The 12,652-nt window shown below is 38.8% G+C and overlaps 2 protein-coding genes and 1 long non-coding RNA gene across 8 annotated transcripts in view; 2 read left to right on the plus strand and 1 right to left on the minus strand.

Annotated features, from left to right (window-relative positions):
- Nucleotides 1–4,698, plus strand: part of cdkl5 (cyclin dependent kinase like 5) — a 35,634-nt gene extending 30,936 nt beyond the window's left edge. For all 6 annotated transcript variants that reach the window (XM_028015056.1, XM_028015057.1, XM_028015060.1 and 3 more), the window contains one exon: nt 816–4,698. In XM_028015056.1, the coding sequence (XP_027870857.1) occupies nt 816–1,223 (408 nt within the window). In that variant the 3' untranslated portion in view covers nt 1,224–4,698. The remainder of the gene's footprint in view (nt 1–815) is intronic.
- Nucleotides 3,159–11,232, minus strand: rs1a (retinoschisin 1a). The gene is made up of 6 exons (XM_028015062.1): nt 11,054–11,232; nt 10,716–10,741; nt 10,481–10,604; nt 8,685–8,826; nt 7,626–7,821; nt 3,159–6,193 (listed from the first exon to the last, which is right to left on the minus strand). Exons 1-6 carry the CDS (start codon nt 11,106–11,108, stop codon nt 6,041–6,043), a joined length of 696 nt encoding a protein of 231 aa, XP_027870863.1. The 5' UTR covers nt 11,109–11,232; the 3' UTR covers nt 3,159–6,040.
- An 81-nt stretch (nt 11,233–11,313) lies between these two features.
- LOC114143221 (uncharacterized) lies at nt 11,314–12,409 on the plus strand. The gene is made up of 3 exons (XR_003595196.1): nt 11,314–11,455; nt 11,688–12,004; nt 12,157–12,409. It is a non-coding gene; the product is annotated as an uncharacterized LOC114143221 (long non-coding RNA).
- Nucleotides 12,410–12,652: the final 243 nt, after the last annotated feature.

Here is a 12,652-nt window from a genome sequence, read left to right on the forward strand (position 1 = left end):
CTGTCCAAAGACACAACAGAGCGACTGAGTAAAGTGAAAGAAAAATAAACTCTCATTGTTACCTGCATGATTTTAAACTGTTCTGAGACGTATTGAATGGCAGCTCTATTCAGCCTGCCAATCTGCTTTGAAAACAACTATTCTACCACGGCTGTCTCTGCCTGAGTGGAGAAGGCCAGTGATAAGTAATTTTCATATTCCACCTGAAATATGTGGAAAATTGTCCAAAACAAATTTAAATTGGAAATCCTTACTCAATAAATGCTGCACTGTCATGGCTAAAGAGAAGCATGTTCATCTATGTTTTAGATGTGCAGAAGTTTGAAGCCAGTATCCTGGATGTGCATGCATATGTAAGGATGTCATTACTTCTGGTTAGTAAGCACAGACTTTAGAGAAAAACATATGAAAACCACCAACCCTTGAATGGCTGAAAAAGGTCTTCACGAGACCTAGTTAAACTCTTGACTTAAATCAAATTGACACATTGAGGCATAATCCTAACCTAACCTTGTATGACAAACAATTCTGAAATTCTTGGTTTATTTTTTCCCCTTTTTTGTCAAAGATATCTTTGTCTAATATTAGCATTTGTGTGATAACCCAGCAAAAGCAGAAGACGTTTGTAACGTGATAATAATTTGCAGAACACTGAACACGGTTTCAATTAGTTTGCTGTGATGGCAAAACCACAACATCTCTCAAATTGTTTGTATTTAATATTGTACTTCTACAATAATAAATACATATTGTATGTTAAAGGTCAAGCCGTTTGTTAAATTGTCTATCAACTGTAAGCTTTTCTCTTATTCCAGAGCCAACCTCTGAAGTCTCTACGTCGACTCCTTCATCTCTCGCCTTCCCCCTCAAACCAAGGGCAGCCTCCTCCTCCACCTCCTCCGGACCTGCGCTTCCACGCCCCCCTCCCCAACCCGCCTCAGTCCTCCTCCAAAGTCGGCTACCCAGAGGGTCGAGGGCACACGGAGAGCAGGGGCCACTCGGGGATGAGCAGCTCAGGCCAGGCGAAGAACCGCAAGGCCAGCTACACCTTACCGGGACAGATCGAATCCAGCTGGCACGTGTCGGCTTTACAGCGGGTGGAAGGCGCTCAGTTTACTCCAGAACAGCTGGGCATCAAACCGGGTCAGAACGGACCTACTTTTACCCGAGCATCCCGCACCAGGATGCCAAATCTCAACGATCTGAAGGAGACAGCCCTGTAACATCCCCCGACCTCTCTGACCTGTCTCCGTCCTTTGAGTCTGGCCACATACATGATGGTACGCTGGCAAAAGTTCAAAGAAATATAGTTATCTGTTGATTCTCGTGTCTCTGAAATCTACAAAGACCAGATGCAAACAGGCCAGACATCAGCAAGGTGGGACTTAACTTAAGACAAGGAGGTCGCAGTATCTTCTCTGGATGTCGGCACCACATCAGCTTATTCTGCTCACATCAGAGCAAGCAGATCTTTGCTGTCAAGGAGACGCTGCCTGTGTGGCCTCTCTGCCACCATCTTCTGCTTACAGAGCGCTGCTGCAACGGTTGAGAAGCCGCTGTCGCATCGGTGGCCAATAAACTTAAAGGTTTTTCAAGCACTGATATTTGATAACAAAAAAGAGAGAAAGATTTATATCAATATTATTTATTAAATATTTATTTGTTTTAAATTAAAGGATATAAGCTATAAATGACACAGTATGTAGGTTATATGGGAATAATATAAAAAAATGTAGAATTAAATGTGTAATTGCAAGAGCTTTAGTTTCGACACAGAGAAATGAATAGATATTTATGTGTTTATAATAATGTCAACAGGAGTATTTAATAATGGTGAATGTCTTTTTATGTTGAATATGATGATGTTAACATATCTTATGTTATCCTATTTTTATCCGTTTTTATTTCATCAAACTGTAAACAAAAGGAAAAAGAAAAACTACTGAAAGTGAAAAATCTCTGACATTAGATGTAGTACAGATACGACCATCACCTTCATGACATTAGTTGTGAAGTTGTGTGATAATTCGGGACATTTGTAGACATTGTAGATCAACCAGAGGGTGACGGCTCAACGTTGTGCGTTAAGTTCACTGGAAATAAAAAGATCAAAAGTGCACACACCCTTGGCAGGAAGAAAATGCCGCGTTTTTGTGGTATAAAAATTGACCATAATAAGTTGTTTCAAACTATTTCCACCTTCAATTTGATATTTCTTACAGTTCAATCAAAAAGCAAACAATAAAAACCTGCTTATGGGAGTGTGTGTTCAGTTGGATTCATACTTAGCTAAGGCACCTTTTTTATTGAGTTTCAGCATTTCATCTGGTGTGAGTATATAACTACAGCACATCTTACCAAGGTCATATTTGCTAAATTAAAATGGCAAGGGCTATAAATGTAACTAATTCCAGGATTTCCCCCGGAAAACGTGCAAAGCCCAGAGCTCAGGATGCCAGGGACACTAGGGCCTATAAAGTCTTTAAACAAAAGGCATTGATTAAAAAAACTAAAATAAATAAACAATGCTAAGCCTGGTGGGGGCACAAGTGAAGCCTGGTGGCCCGCCAGGCTTATAATGCACTGTGGGAAACCCTGAATTCAAAATTTCAGAGTTCTTGTTTTTTTGTAGTTTTTAGCAAACACTTAAACATTTTAGGTCTGAACTAGCTGGTATTTGGAACTGGAAGCAAAGCTGGAAATGAAATCATGAGTTAGAGATTGAATAAAGTAAGCCCACAGCATGATGCTGCCAACAATATGCTTCACTGTGGGTGTGGTGTCATTTTAGTGATATGCAGCTGCATTGTTCTTGTGTTGAACATGACAAGAGTTTGCTGAGAAATAGACTAAAGAGAGTAAAGCTGAGAATGCTGAAACTGAATAAGAAAGTGGTTCTAAAAAAGTTGATTTTGCCGATTATGACAGATTTTTCTTTTTCTTTTCTTTTTCTCTCTTTAACTTATTGAATTGTATATATCACATTGAAGGTGGAATACTATTTTTTTACGGTTATTTATGGTCTGAATTTTTTTACATCACCAACTCATGTCCTACTTCTGGTGACACTGTTTTTTAAATTTACCCCAATTTTCTCTCTTTTATCAAACAACAAACAGCTCTCCAGCTTCATGCTGCCATCTTGGGTGTGTCTACAACCTTCCCATGAGGCAACAGGTGTCTTTGCTCATTTTAACCTCTGGAACTGAGACATATAACATACAACTCTGAAGATTGTTTCAAAAAGGCATACCTCACTTACAGCCGTTAAGATCTTACAGGATAAGTCTGGGTGTACTTTTATACTGTCATTCTTGAAAGCCCAAACTTTGTAACCCTGGCATTGTCCAAACACAGGCTTCAAGTTGTTCAGTTTATAAATGAATGTTAGCAGAAAAGAAATATATATATATATATATATATATATATATATATATATATATATATTCTGTCAATTTGTACAAGTTAATCAATTTCAAAACTCTTCATTTTAGTGATGGGTTAGGTGTCTAAAGTAGTTGCATCTTCACAGATGAAGAACTTCAAAAAGAAAGCTTCAAATATTTTACTATAACAAAAATGTTGATCTATTCTAACTTTTTAAATGCCAAATGAAGCAAACGATACAATCTTTGTAACTTTGCTTAGTTTTAGGACTGGATTTTACTGTCGAAACTGGCTATAAAAAAATGATCCCAGACTTATTCTGTAATCTATGTTTACATCTTCTGTGTGCGTTTTAAAGCTTGTGCCATCATCTTTTTGTAAATGCCTCTTTTGTAAACAATTTTAAACATCTGAAATTTTATTTCCCTGTTTGCATTACTTTTAACATCAGCAGTCATGATCAGGGATGAATTTACTCAAAACTCGATTATTTAAAATAACTTTTAAAACGATCAGCTTATCTTGTGACATGTGGGTGGTTAAAAAAAAAGATAACACTTTGAGGCCTATGTGAAGTTATAATGCAATTTCTCCTCTAATCTCCAACAGTGTTCCTCGTTCCTTCCTCCTTTAAAAATATTGGAATCATTACACATTTTATTCAAAGATGAACATAAAGATCACGTCTACCAGAATGCAGCTTTAATTTAATGGAGAACCAATTGACAACATGGGCTGATTGAAAGCAATAACATCCAGAAATAATCTCAAAGTAATATGGGTTGGTCACATTTAAAAATTAAATTGAAGCAAAGACGACTTCCTGCAGTATATTGTGAAGCAGGGAAGTGAAGATAGTTCCATCATTCTGCAATATTTTCCCAGTGCTACTGTATCTCACCCTGAGCTTGGCTCATATCAAACACAGTGAAAATGTCCCATAAAGCTGTGCAATTGTGCAAACACTTAGTGCTAATGATTGTAAATGACTGCTGATGTGGGTTTGTTTATGTCCTTTGTGGACAGAGGGGTGACAAAGCTTGCCTTGCCAGTGACCCAAAGCCTTACAGTTAGCTCACTGACTCAACAGTTCTTGGTACAAAAGGCTCCAGTCACTCAAACACGGGAAGATGACGTTCTGTTCCCAAATATGAATGTGTTTCCTAAAACATCTTCTATTTTATTTTCTGTTTTTCCATTAGCTATTTTCCACCTCTGACAGGGTGTAAATACAAATAGCAGAGTGTATCTATGCTGACCATTCTAATTAAAATATGATAGGGTCTCATAATAAATACCGACTGTAAATTTTTTGCATGAGTCATATCTTTTGTTCCACAGACACAACATAAAAGTAATTAAAAAAAAACAGACATGACACCTGTGTGGGTTTAATCTAGGAAAACAATTTAAAGGTACAATAAAGGACACGCCTTCGATTCAGGAGTGCATCCCAAAGCATCGTGGGAAAAAAACTAGACATTGCATCACAAGTACAATACAGCAACAGTGAAGCTACCTGGAAAAAGAACTAACAAAAAATAAGTCAACAAGAAGAAAAGGAGAAGGTATTTAAATGGAAAGCAGGCCTATTTAGGCATCCTGAAATATAAACCTACTGAATGTTTCTGTTTGCATTCCATGGATCATAAAGTCACTCGGGATAAGAAGTTAAATATTGATCACATTCGACAGTCATTGAAATTATGGTTTAAATCACAGGTTTCAAAAAGTTTGAGACGAAGCAAATGAAAATATGCTTGTAGTAAAATGTAGATTTGATCTGTTTTTGTAAACCAACTTTGTCTTCACACTAAATAGATCTCTACCAAAGGAGCTTTTGCATTTGCTCTTTGGAATTATACATAAATTAAAACTTGGCCTCTGCATCATTCTTATTGTTTGCACATTGGCCGTTTACATTCACGTATCATTATTTATGGGTTGCACCTCATCGCTCCATGAGCCCAGTTTGCCAACCAGAGAGAAACAAACTGTACAGTAAGCGCTTTTGACATCACTCTATCAGAAAATAAATACTTAAAGTAACTCACATTAATTTTCAGAACATATTTACCATCTTCAATTTAAGACAAAGTGCACAAGGAAACCTTTCACCTTCTGCTAAAGACATTAATTAATTTTCCTTTTTTATGGAAAGAGAATAAAATCAAACTATCTCGCTATTCTGGGTTCAAAAACAGAAACAATTCTGTTTTTTGTATCTATGTGAGATATTTTTCATAATGTAACATATTTAACTTATTAATAGACTCGGTGTGTATTTCATGGACTGTCTGGTTCCTTCACACAACACCACAAACCTGTGGCGACGAGCCCCTCATAGCAACGCTGCCTCTTCTCCTCAGCCACTAATTATTGCTTTGAATTTATGCCATTTCATTGCAAACTGAGCCACTCATTGAGAATGGTGAGAGAGACTGGTGTAGCACAGACAAAGCAGAGCGGACTGAATGAAAGCACGTTGTACATATCAAACAAACCTACTTTAATGGAAGCACGTCGGATGTAAAAACGGTTCGAGGTCATGAATATTTCAGGGTCAATTTGTTTTTCAGGAGACCTGTGAATACATAATCAAACGCTACGCAGGGTCTGGGACAACGCTTTGAGGGATACAAGGAGGAGAGATTCACATGCACTTCTTCATGCAGAGCAGCAACTCCAGGCGCAGAGCAATGCGAGTGTGCCATCCGAGGGGGAGAATGCGGATGTAGCGAGCCACAATGGGCGGCCTGAGGAGGTTCTGGACGGATGAAGAGCGGTCAGAGTTTCCATAAAACACCTGAGGAAAAACAAAATAAATCAGGAAGGTGATGTTAAGGTGTGATTAGAGAAGAAAGGAAGAGCAGTGAAGGATTGACTGGATAAACCGATAGCTCAGAGATTTTTAAGTGAGGTTCTTTTAAGGTATTATCAGTAATATCTCCCTTACCCGAAGTATAAAGATGTCATGTCGCAGTGAGTTTGTAGACAAGAGTAAATCCTCAGAGTGGTGGAAGGCTTAAGGCTAGTCTGAAAGACCCACGTTTTACCTGACTGCAGCTTTTTAAGAACAGGCTGGATGTACGACTGAAGCCTGTCACAATTATCAGAGTCAAACCGACACATCAACCATCATAATCACTGTTCAGCTGAGAAAACTGTGACAAACTGGACACCAACATATAAAAGTGTAGATGATTCATATGTAATAATATGTCACTGGATCCAGAAGTAATTCATATTTTCAATTTGAGTTGTTCTAAGTTGCTAAAAATCAGCTGGAAGACAAGACTGTGCAATTATCATTACTGCCATAACAACATAATTCAAAGTTATTCTACTATAACATTATACATCACTATAACATCTTATTTTCCAGCTATATAAACTATATCTGATTTTAGCTTAACAGAACTTCCAAATATCTCAGCTGTCCTTTTAAGTCAAATACTGTTCCTACCGTATTTAGTGTCCAAAATCCAAAAGTTGTTTCAGAATTGTAAGTAAGCGCTGACTGGTTATTTAATTCTTCGAAGATATAATTTTCTACATTTTACAAATCTGTTACATCTGCACATATATAAACTTAGGTGAAAATGTTTCATACAACTGGTAGATTTGGATTTAAAACAAATTGAATTAAACCAAGAAGTGTGGCTGGGAAAAATACAAATAAATCTGCTTGTATTTAAATGTTTTCAATGACTTGTCAAAATTTATTTATATCCCATTTAATAATCAGTAGAAAAAAATCTTTAAACCCTTTTCATAATTGCTAAGCTGCTTTTTACATATTCCCACTGGTATTTTGAAGAACACGGCGTCTTGGTTAACCCTCTCCCTATCCCTGACGTTAACGTTACTTTCATTTAGAACAAACATGTTTGTAAGCCTTGAATGTTGCTTTAAAACTAAACCTAGCAGGTGTGAGAATAATTTTGTGCTTGAATGTAGCAAGAAATTTACTAAAAGTATTGAGCATGCAATTTTGTAAAAGTGTCTGAAAGCAGTTGATTGATGTACTTTAGATTCTTATTTAAATAAAAATACATTTTGTATGTTTGTCCACTGCTAATTTGTTACGTTATTTTTGGAAACATTTAAAATTGCTAAATAAAATGATGTTTCAAAAGCATGTTTACAGCATCAATGTCACCTAACGACACAGTTTTACACAATACACCCAAAACAGTCTAGATTATTTTTGTCCAGGGTGTTGTTGCTCTACTGACCCTGTTGTTTCCAGTTTGGTCTTTGTAATAAATCCAGTTGAGCTTCTCGTCTGTGCGGTACTGGACGCTGTACTTGGTGACCCACTCATCGGCGTCACAGCGGCCCTGAGAGAGGATCCCTGAAACCACCATCACCTCCTTCAGGTCAATCTGGAGCCACTGACTGTTGTCCTGGAATTTGGACAGCCAAGCACACCTTGGAGAAGAAACGGGGATGTGAAAATAAAACTCCTACATGATTACCGGTACTCCAGGCCGCTTTATTATAAGAGAACTAAAATTTGTCGAGTCGTATTCATTTTTTTAGTTAAGGAGGAAAATCAGAAGCTGTTCAAATGTCTTCATTAATATCAATAGAACGTTATATTAAAGAATGAGGACTTAATTTAGCAGAAATCTAATTGATAAAATAAACAATGAGGCTCTTAGTGTGTGTATTTTGGCATTGTGGTGTTCATATTTCCATGTTTTGAACAAAAGGACATATTGCACAACCTTGACCAGTTGTGTGAGCCATATTGTGTTTATCCTTACTGTTCCACACAGATTGTAAGAACATAGTTTTTTGTGTGTTTTTTTTTTTCCATCATATTGGCACAAAACTCAGCAACATGTGGTAAAATGGAAACAGACTATAAAAACGTGCAGAAATTTAAATGTTATGATCACACTGTGCTGTGAAAAGGTTTTTGTTTCATTGTAGGTCCTTTATATGTTTTTGCAACACTTGCTTCAGACTATCAAATTTTAAGACATGACAAAAGATGACCCAGGTAAACACAAAAAACTGTTTTCAAATCATATGTTCTTTCATCAAGAATAAAACAATAATAAAATAATGTGTCTGGCTCTTTGTGAAAATGTAACTGCCCCCTTATTAAATTATGAACTAGCAGACCACGTTTTATTGTTCAGGCCTGATTACTGCTAAAACTGTGGCCTTACGAGACCACTCAATCAGAACCTGTCAGATACTTATTTACGTCACTGCATGGCTGTAGTAATGCAAATATATTGTTTCTGTTGTTTTAAATCAATTCAAATTTTACTTTGACTTACCCGAAGCCTTGGCTGTTGAGCCTGGCTTTGCTCGGGAGCCATGAGGAGAACCACCCAGTGTACTGCTCCTGGTTAGAGCAGGTGACTTGGTCTGGACTCACAGATCCTGCCTCGAATCCAAGAGGCCTGTGATACGGACACTCTGCAAGTGAGGCAAAGTTGACCAATTCAAACTTTTTTATTTCTTTTTTATTGTCCCCATTTGTTTGGAAAGAACCTCCCTGGACTGAACAGATGGAGCCCATTGAGAGGAGGACATGCACAGAAGCAGTAAGCCACTGACGTTTTGACCACCAAATGGTCACCACAAAAGCCTCTTTGGATTTTTAGTCTTCATCCTTTCCGCTTTGCCCTCTGGTCCTGCTGACATCCTCGCACGCCCTCCAACACCGAAGACCCCCGCTGCGTGCAGCCGCAACGTGACCCACATTTCTTCCTAAAAGCCAACAGCTTAATTCTTCACAGTGAGAGATCAGTGATGTCCATTAGGACAGCAGGAAAGCAGATGGCCGTCCACTCTTCTTGACTGTAGCTCCGTGTTGCCCCAGTGCTGCAACCTCTCCGTTTCTCTAAGCTGGGTATAGAAATTTCACTACATACATATGAACGAGGGAGAAGATGGAGGTGAGTGAGAGTGGATTTGTTGATACATGCAATAAGACCTGGCTCTTCTGTTTACAGCTGCTTCAAGACTGTCAGGGGAAGGGATGCATTCGCTGTAATCCCAGCATTACAACGTTCACAGTAGAGCTTCTGTTTGAGTCAGGAGATAAGTGTTTGCATAACAATGACTCAAATGCCTCCGTAGTCCTCCCTTTGTAATTTATGAATGTTCGGATGGTTGAAATGATAGAAATTCCTGGAGGTGAGACACAGGGGGGAGGCAAAATGTCGACCGCAGCACAAAGTACTCATTCAGGCCCGTCATTCATCATCGCAGGGTCTGTGTTGTACTAATAGCTAGTTTCTGTTATTCTGTGATTGGTGCAGTCTAATAGGAGCTGCATCATGTTCTGGCAGGATGATTATCTGCTGAACTTGTGTGTCTTCGCTGTCACTGGTTGCCATGCAATTTGTGGCTCAGATGACACTCGCTTATTCACTTGTATCACTTGTAATCAGCGTTGATCTCTTCTGCAAGTCTGCCATGGTTTAAATCTGATCAGGCTCACCGTTGCTGCCTTCACCTGGTTGGAGCGTCTACCTCTGGTTATTTACAGAAGAGCTAAAACAAACTATTTCTTATGGATTTAATGCTGGGTAAAACCTCAGACCAAAGATGTCATTGGACGTTTTTATGTCTGAAGTTTCCGGTTTTTACCCTTCTGTTCTTTTCATGGCTCTGTCGTCACGCAACGTCTAACATCACCTTCTCAGAGGATACCCAGTGGAGCATGTCCACCCTGTGGTGTTAAATCTGGACTCTGACGCTTTCATGCCCAACGCATTGTCTCTCTGCGTGCAAACAAATGGTTCATCTTTGGAAATCTGAGGATTTAGTTTTAATGACTTTACATAATGATTTCATCAAATAATCTACTTCCTCATGTTAAATAGTTTATAACAATCCAGGCAGGGAGAGAATAATTTTCCATCATTCTTAGTTTGGAGGAGCTGGAGTTACTGCGTGGCTACAGTAAGCTCCAACTTGGTGTGAAATTAATATTTGTACTTCTTTAGGTTCTAAGTATAAGTCCAATATGAGATTTCACAAAAAATGTTGCAGATTCACTTCAAACAGAACATGTTTGCTAAGAGCGATAGAGAGGTGTAAGCATGTGTGCTGAAGCATTTACCTGGCATGCAATCCACTCCTTTCACCATAGAGCCAGACCCCAGGATGGAAAACTCTGTTGGAGATTCGGCTCCATCGCAGTCGCATTTGCAAGACTTGGTGGTCCATGCCTCAGAAGCGGCAGTCTGATTCCAAAATATTAAAGAAATGCAGTGGCATTTGATGAACTCAACATGTTTTTGTTTGCATGATTTTAAATGGTTGCAATATTTTTATTATCTTAGGGGTTTTCATACCTCTTGAGCATGAATCCTAATGAGCACTGTCCAACCAGATGGCCAGAAAAAAAAGGGGGGGGCGGGGGGGGAACAGCCAACACCGGGGAGAGAAGAGAAAAAGAACAAGAAGATGCTAAGGACACGACAAACATCCACTCTGTTGATAAAATCTGTTAATTTAACCACATTAAATAAATGTAAACAAAGCCAATAAGAAAATTAAACTTTCAAACTTAGACATAAATCCTGCTGGATTCTTCAACAGAAAGAGTCATTCTGATATCAGCTTTCTAAAACTTCAGATTAGGTTTCTGAGCAGGTGAGGACAGATTGAGTTGCTGTCATTGAAATCGTACCGTCAGTTCCTAGAAGAAGTAAAGCGAGTAGAGAATGCTGCATGATGAGCGCCATCTTCCAACCCGCTTCCACACCAGACTGGACTCACAAATGAGTGAGCAGCAGGGACAAGAGAGACTGGATTACAGTAATCCACAGGACGTTAATGGCCCTACCTAATACCATCCTTATCTGACAAAGCCCCTCCTACAGCCGGTAACACACCATCATGACAGCCATCAGCAGGTTCAAAATCGCTGGAAGTCATTGGGATGGCACAAGGGTCAGCTCAGAAATCCTATGTACACACACACACACGCACATGTGTGGATGTGAGTGGAGGCTTGTGTGTCTGTCAGAAAGGCTTATGATGACCTTCAGCAAGTTGTCTTCCCCACATCTAGACACCAAAAAAGTGGCAAGTGAGTGATTGAGTATATATATAAATAGCCCAATAGGAGGAATAAAGAAAAAAATGGATTTCTCTTTTAGCCACTCTGTTGTTAAGCTATTAATAAGTCAAGAACATGGAAAATATGCATCCCACTCTGCATCAATTTTTAAGAGATAAACAGTCAGAAAGCAAAGCGCAGCTCTAAATTGTGTGACCACATGTTGTTATTTCTATTTGAGCCAGATTTTTCTCTCCTGCAGAAAGCTCCTGATCCCCCACTGAGGACTTTACAGCCAGGTGGGTGAAAGTAATTGAGCCTGATTAAGCAAAGCTGTTTTCAATTTGCGTTCATTAAAACCTCCTTTTCAGTACTAACACAGAGCCTCTGATTTTCTTGGGAGCAGTGTAAAAGGCTGTGCTAGCAGCTTTATTTATTTTTTATATATGTATCGGATGCCTGTTTTCAACTGAACACAACAAAATGAAGGCACCTGTTCAAGCAGCTCACTGGATTCCTGCAAAAAAAGCGAGGCGAGTTCGAGATCATTCCAAATTCATCTACAAAACTCATAAAGAGGTCAGAGCTGCTAGTTTTGTGTTGTGTCTAAGAACTGTATATGTAAGATATTGTTTTGGATGAGACATTTTTATCCTGTACATAAAAATCAACTTTCAAATCCTTGGGCTTAACATTTTTTATTTTTTTTTTAATGTGCCCAACCTTAACAGGTTCATTGTGCAAAGATGGAAATTCCAGATTTCCTGTCCAGTCGGCATCTCTGTTTCCCCAGACCTCTCCTACTCAGACTGGTCAGCTTTGAAGCGTCTCGACTGTCAAAGAGCAACAGACTGAAACTCGTCACTCTGCAGGAGGTTGATGCTGCCATCGCGCTCTTAAAAAAGATGACTCGTACAAGAGCTGCTGCATAAAGTATTGGACTTTAAACTTTTACTGTGGTATTAATAAAAGTTAATTTTTAAACTGTAGTGCTTCTGTCTTGCTTTACAGGTATGTAGAATCTAGTGACATCTAGCTGTAAAGATGGGAACATTTCACATAACCGCCTCTTGCCAGGACAAACAAGAGCCACTTGGTGTAATTTGATTGGGCAGATCTTTGACAGGATGCCTGTTGACTCGCATAGAAACACTGAAAATTTAATGGTTGAGGATGCAGTAGGGAACTGAGATAATTTCAGGTGAAACTGTCAAGCTGTATTGCCTG

Source organism: Xiphophorus couchianus, chromosome 4, assembly GCF_001444195.1.
Source record: "Xiphophorus couchianus chromosome 4, X_couchianus-1.0, whole genome shotgun sequence".
Taxonomy (NCBI): Eukaryota; Metazoa; Chordata; class Actinopteri; order Cyprinodontiformes; family Poeciliidae; genus Xiphophorus; species Xiphophorus couchianus.

Bases quoted from the DNA above. Each gene is read 5' to 3' on its own strand.
- rs1a (XM_028015062.1), bottom strand. From the start codon at position 11,108: ATGGCGCTCATCATGCAGCATTCTCTACTCGCTTTACTTCTTCTAGGA. The intron at 8,827-10,480 runs GTAAATGCTTCA...CCTCACTTGCAG, and splicing joins AGGAGTGGATTGCATGCCAG to AGTGTCCGTATCACAGGCCT. The intron at 7,822-8,684 runs GTAAGTCAAAGT...TTCTTCTCCAAG, and splicing joins CTCAACAGCCAAGGCTTCGG to GTGTGCTTGGCTGTCCAAAT.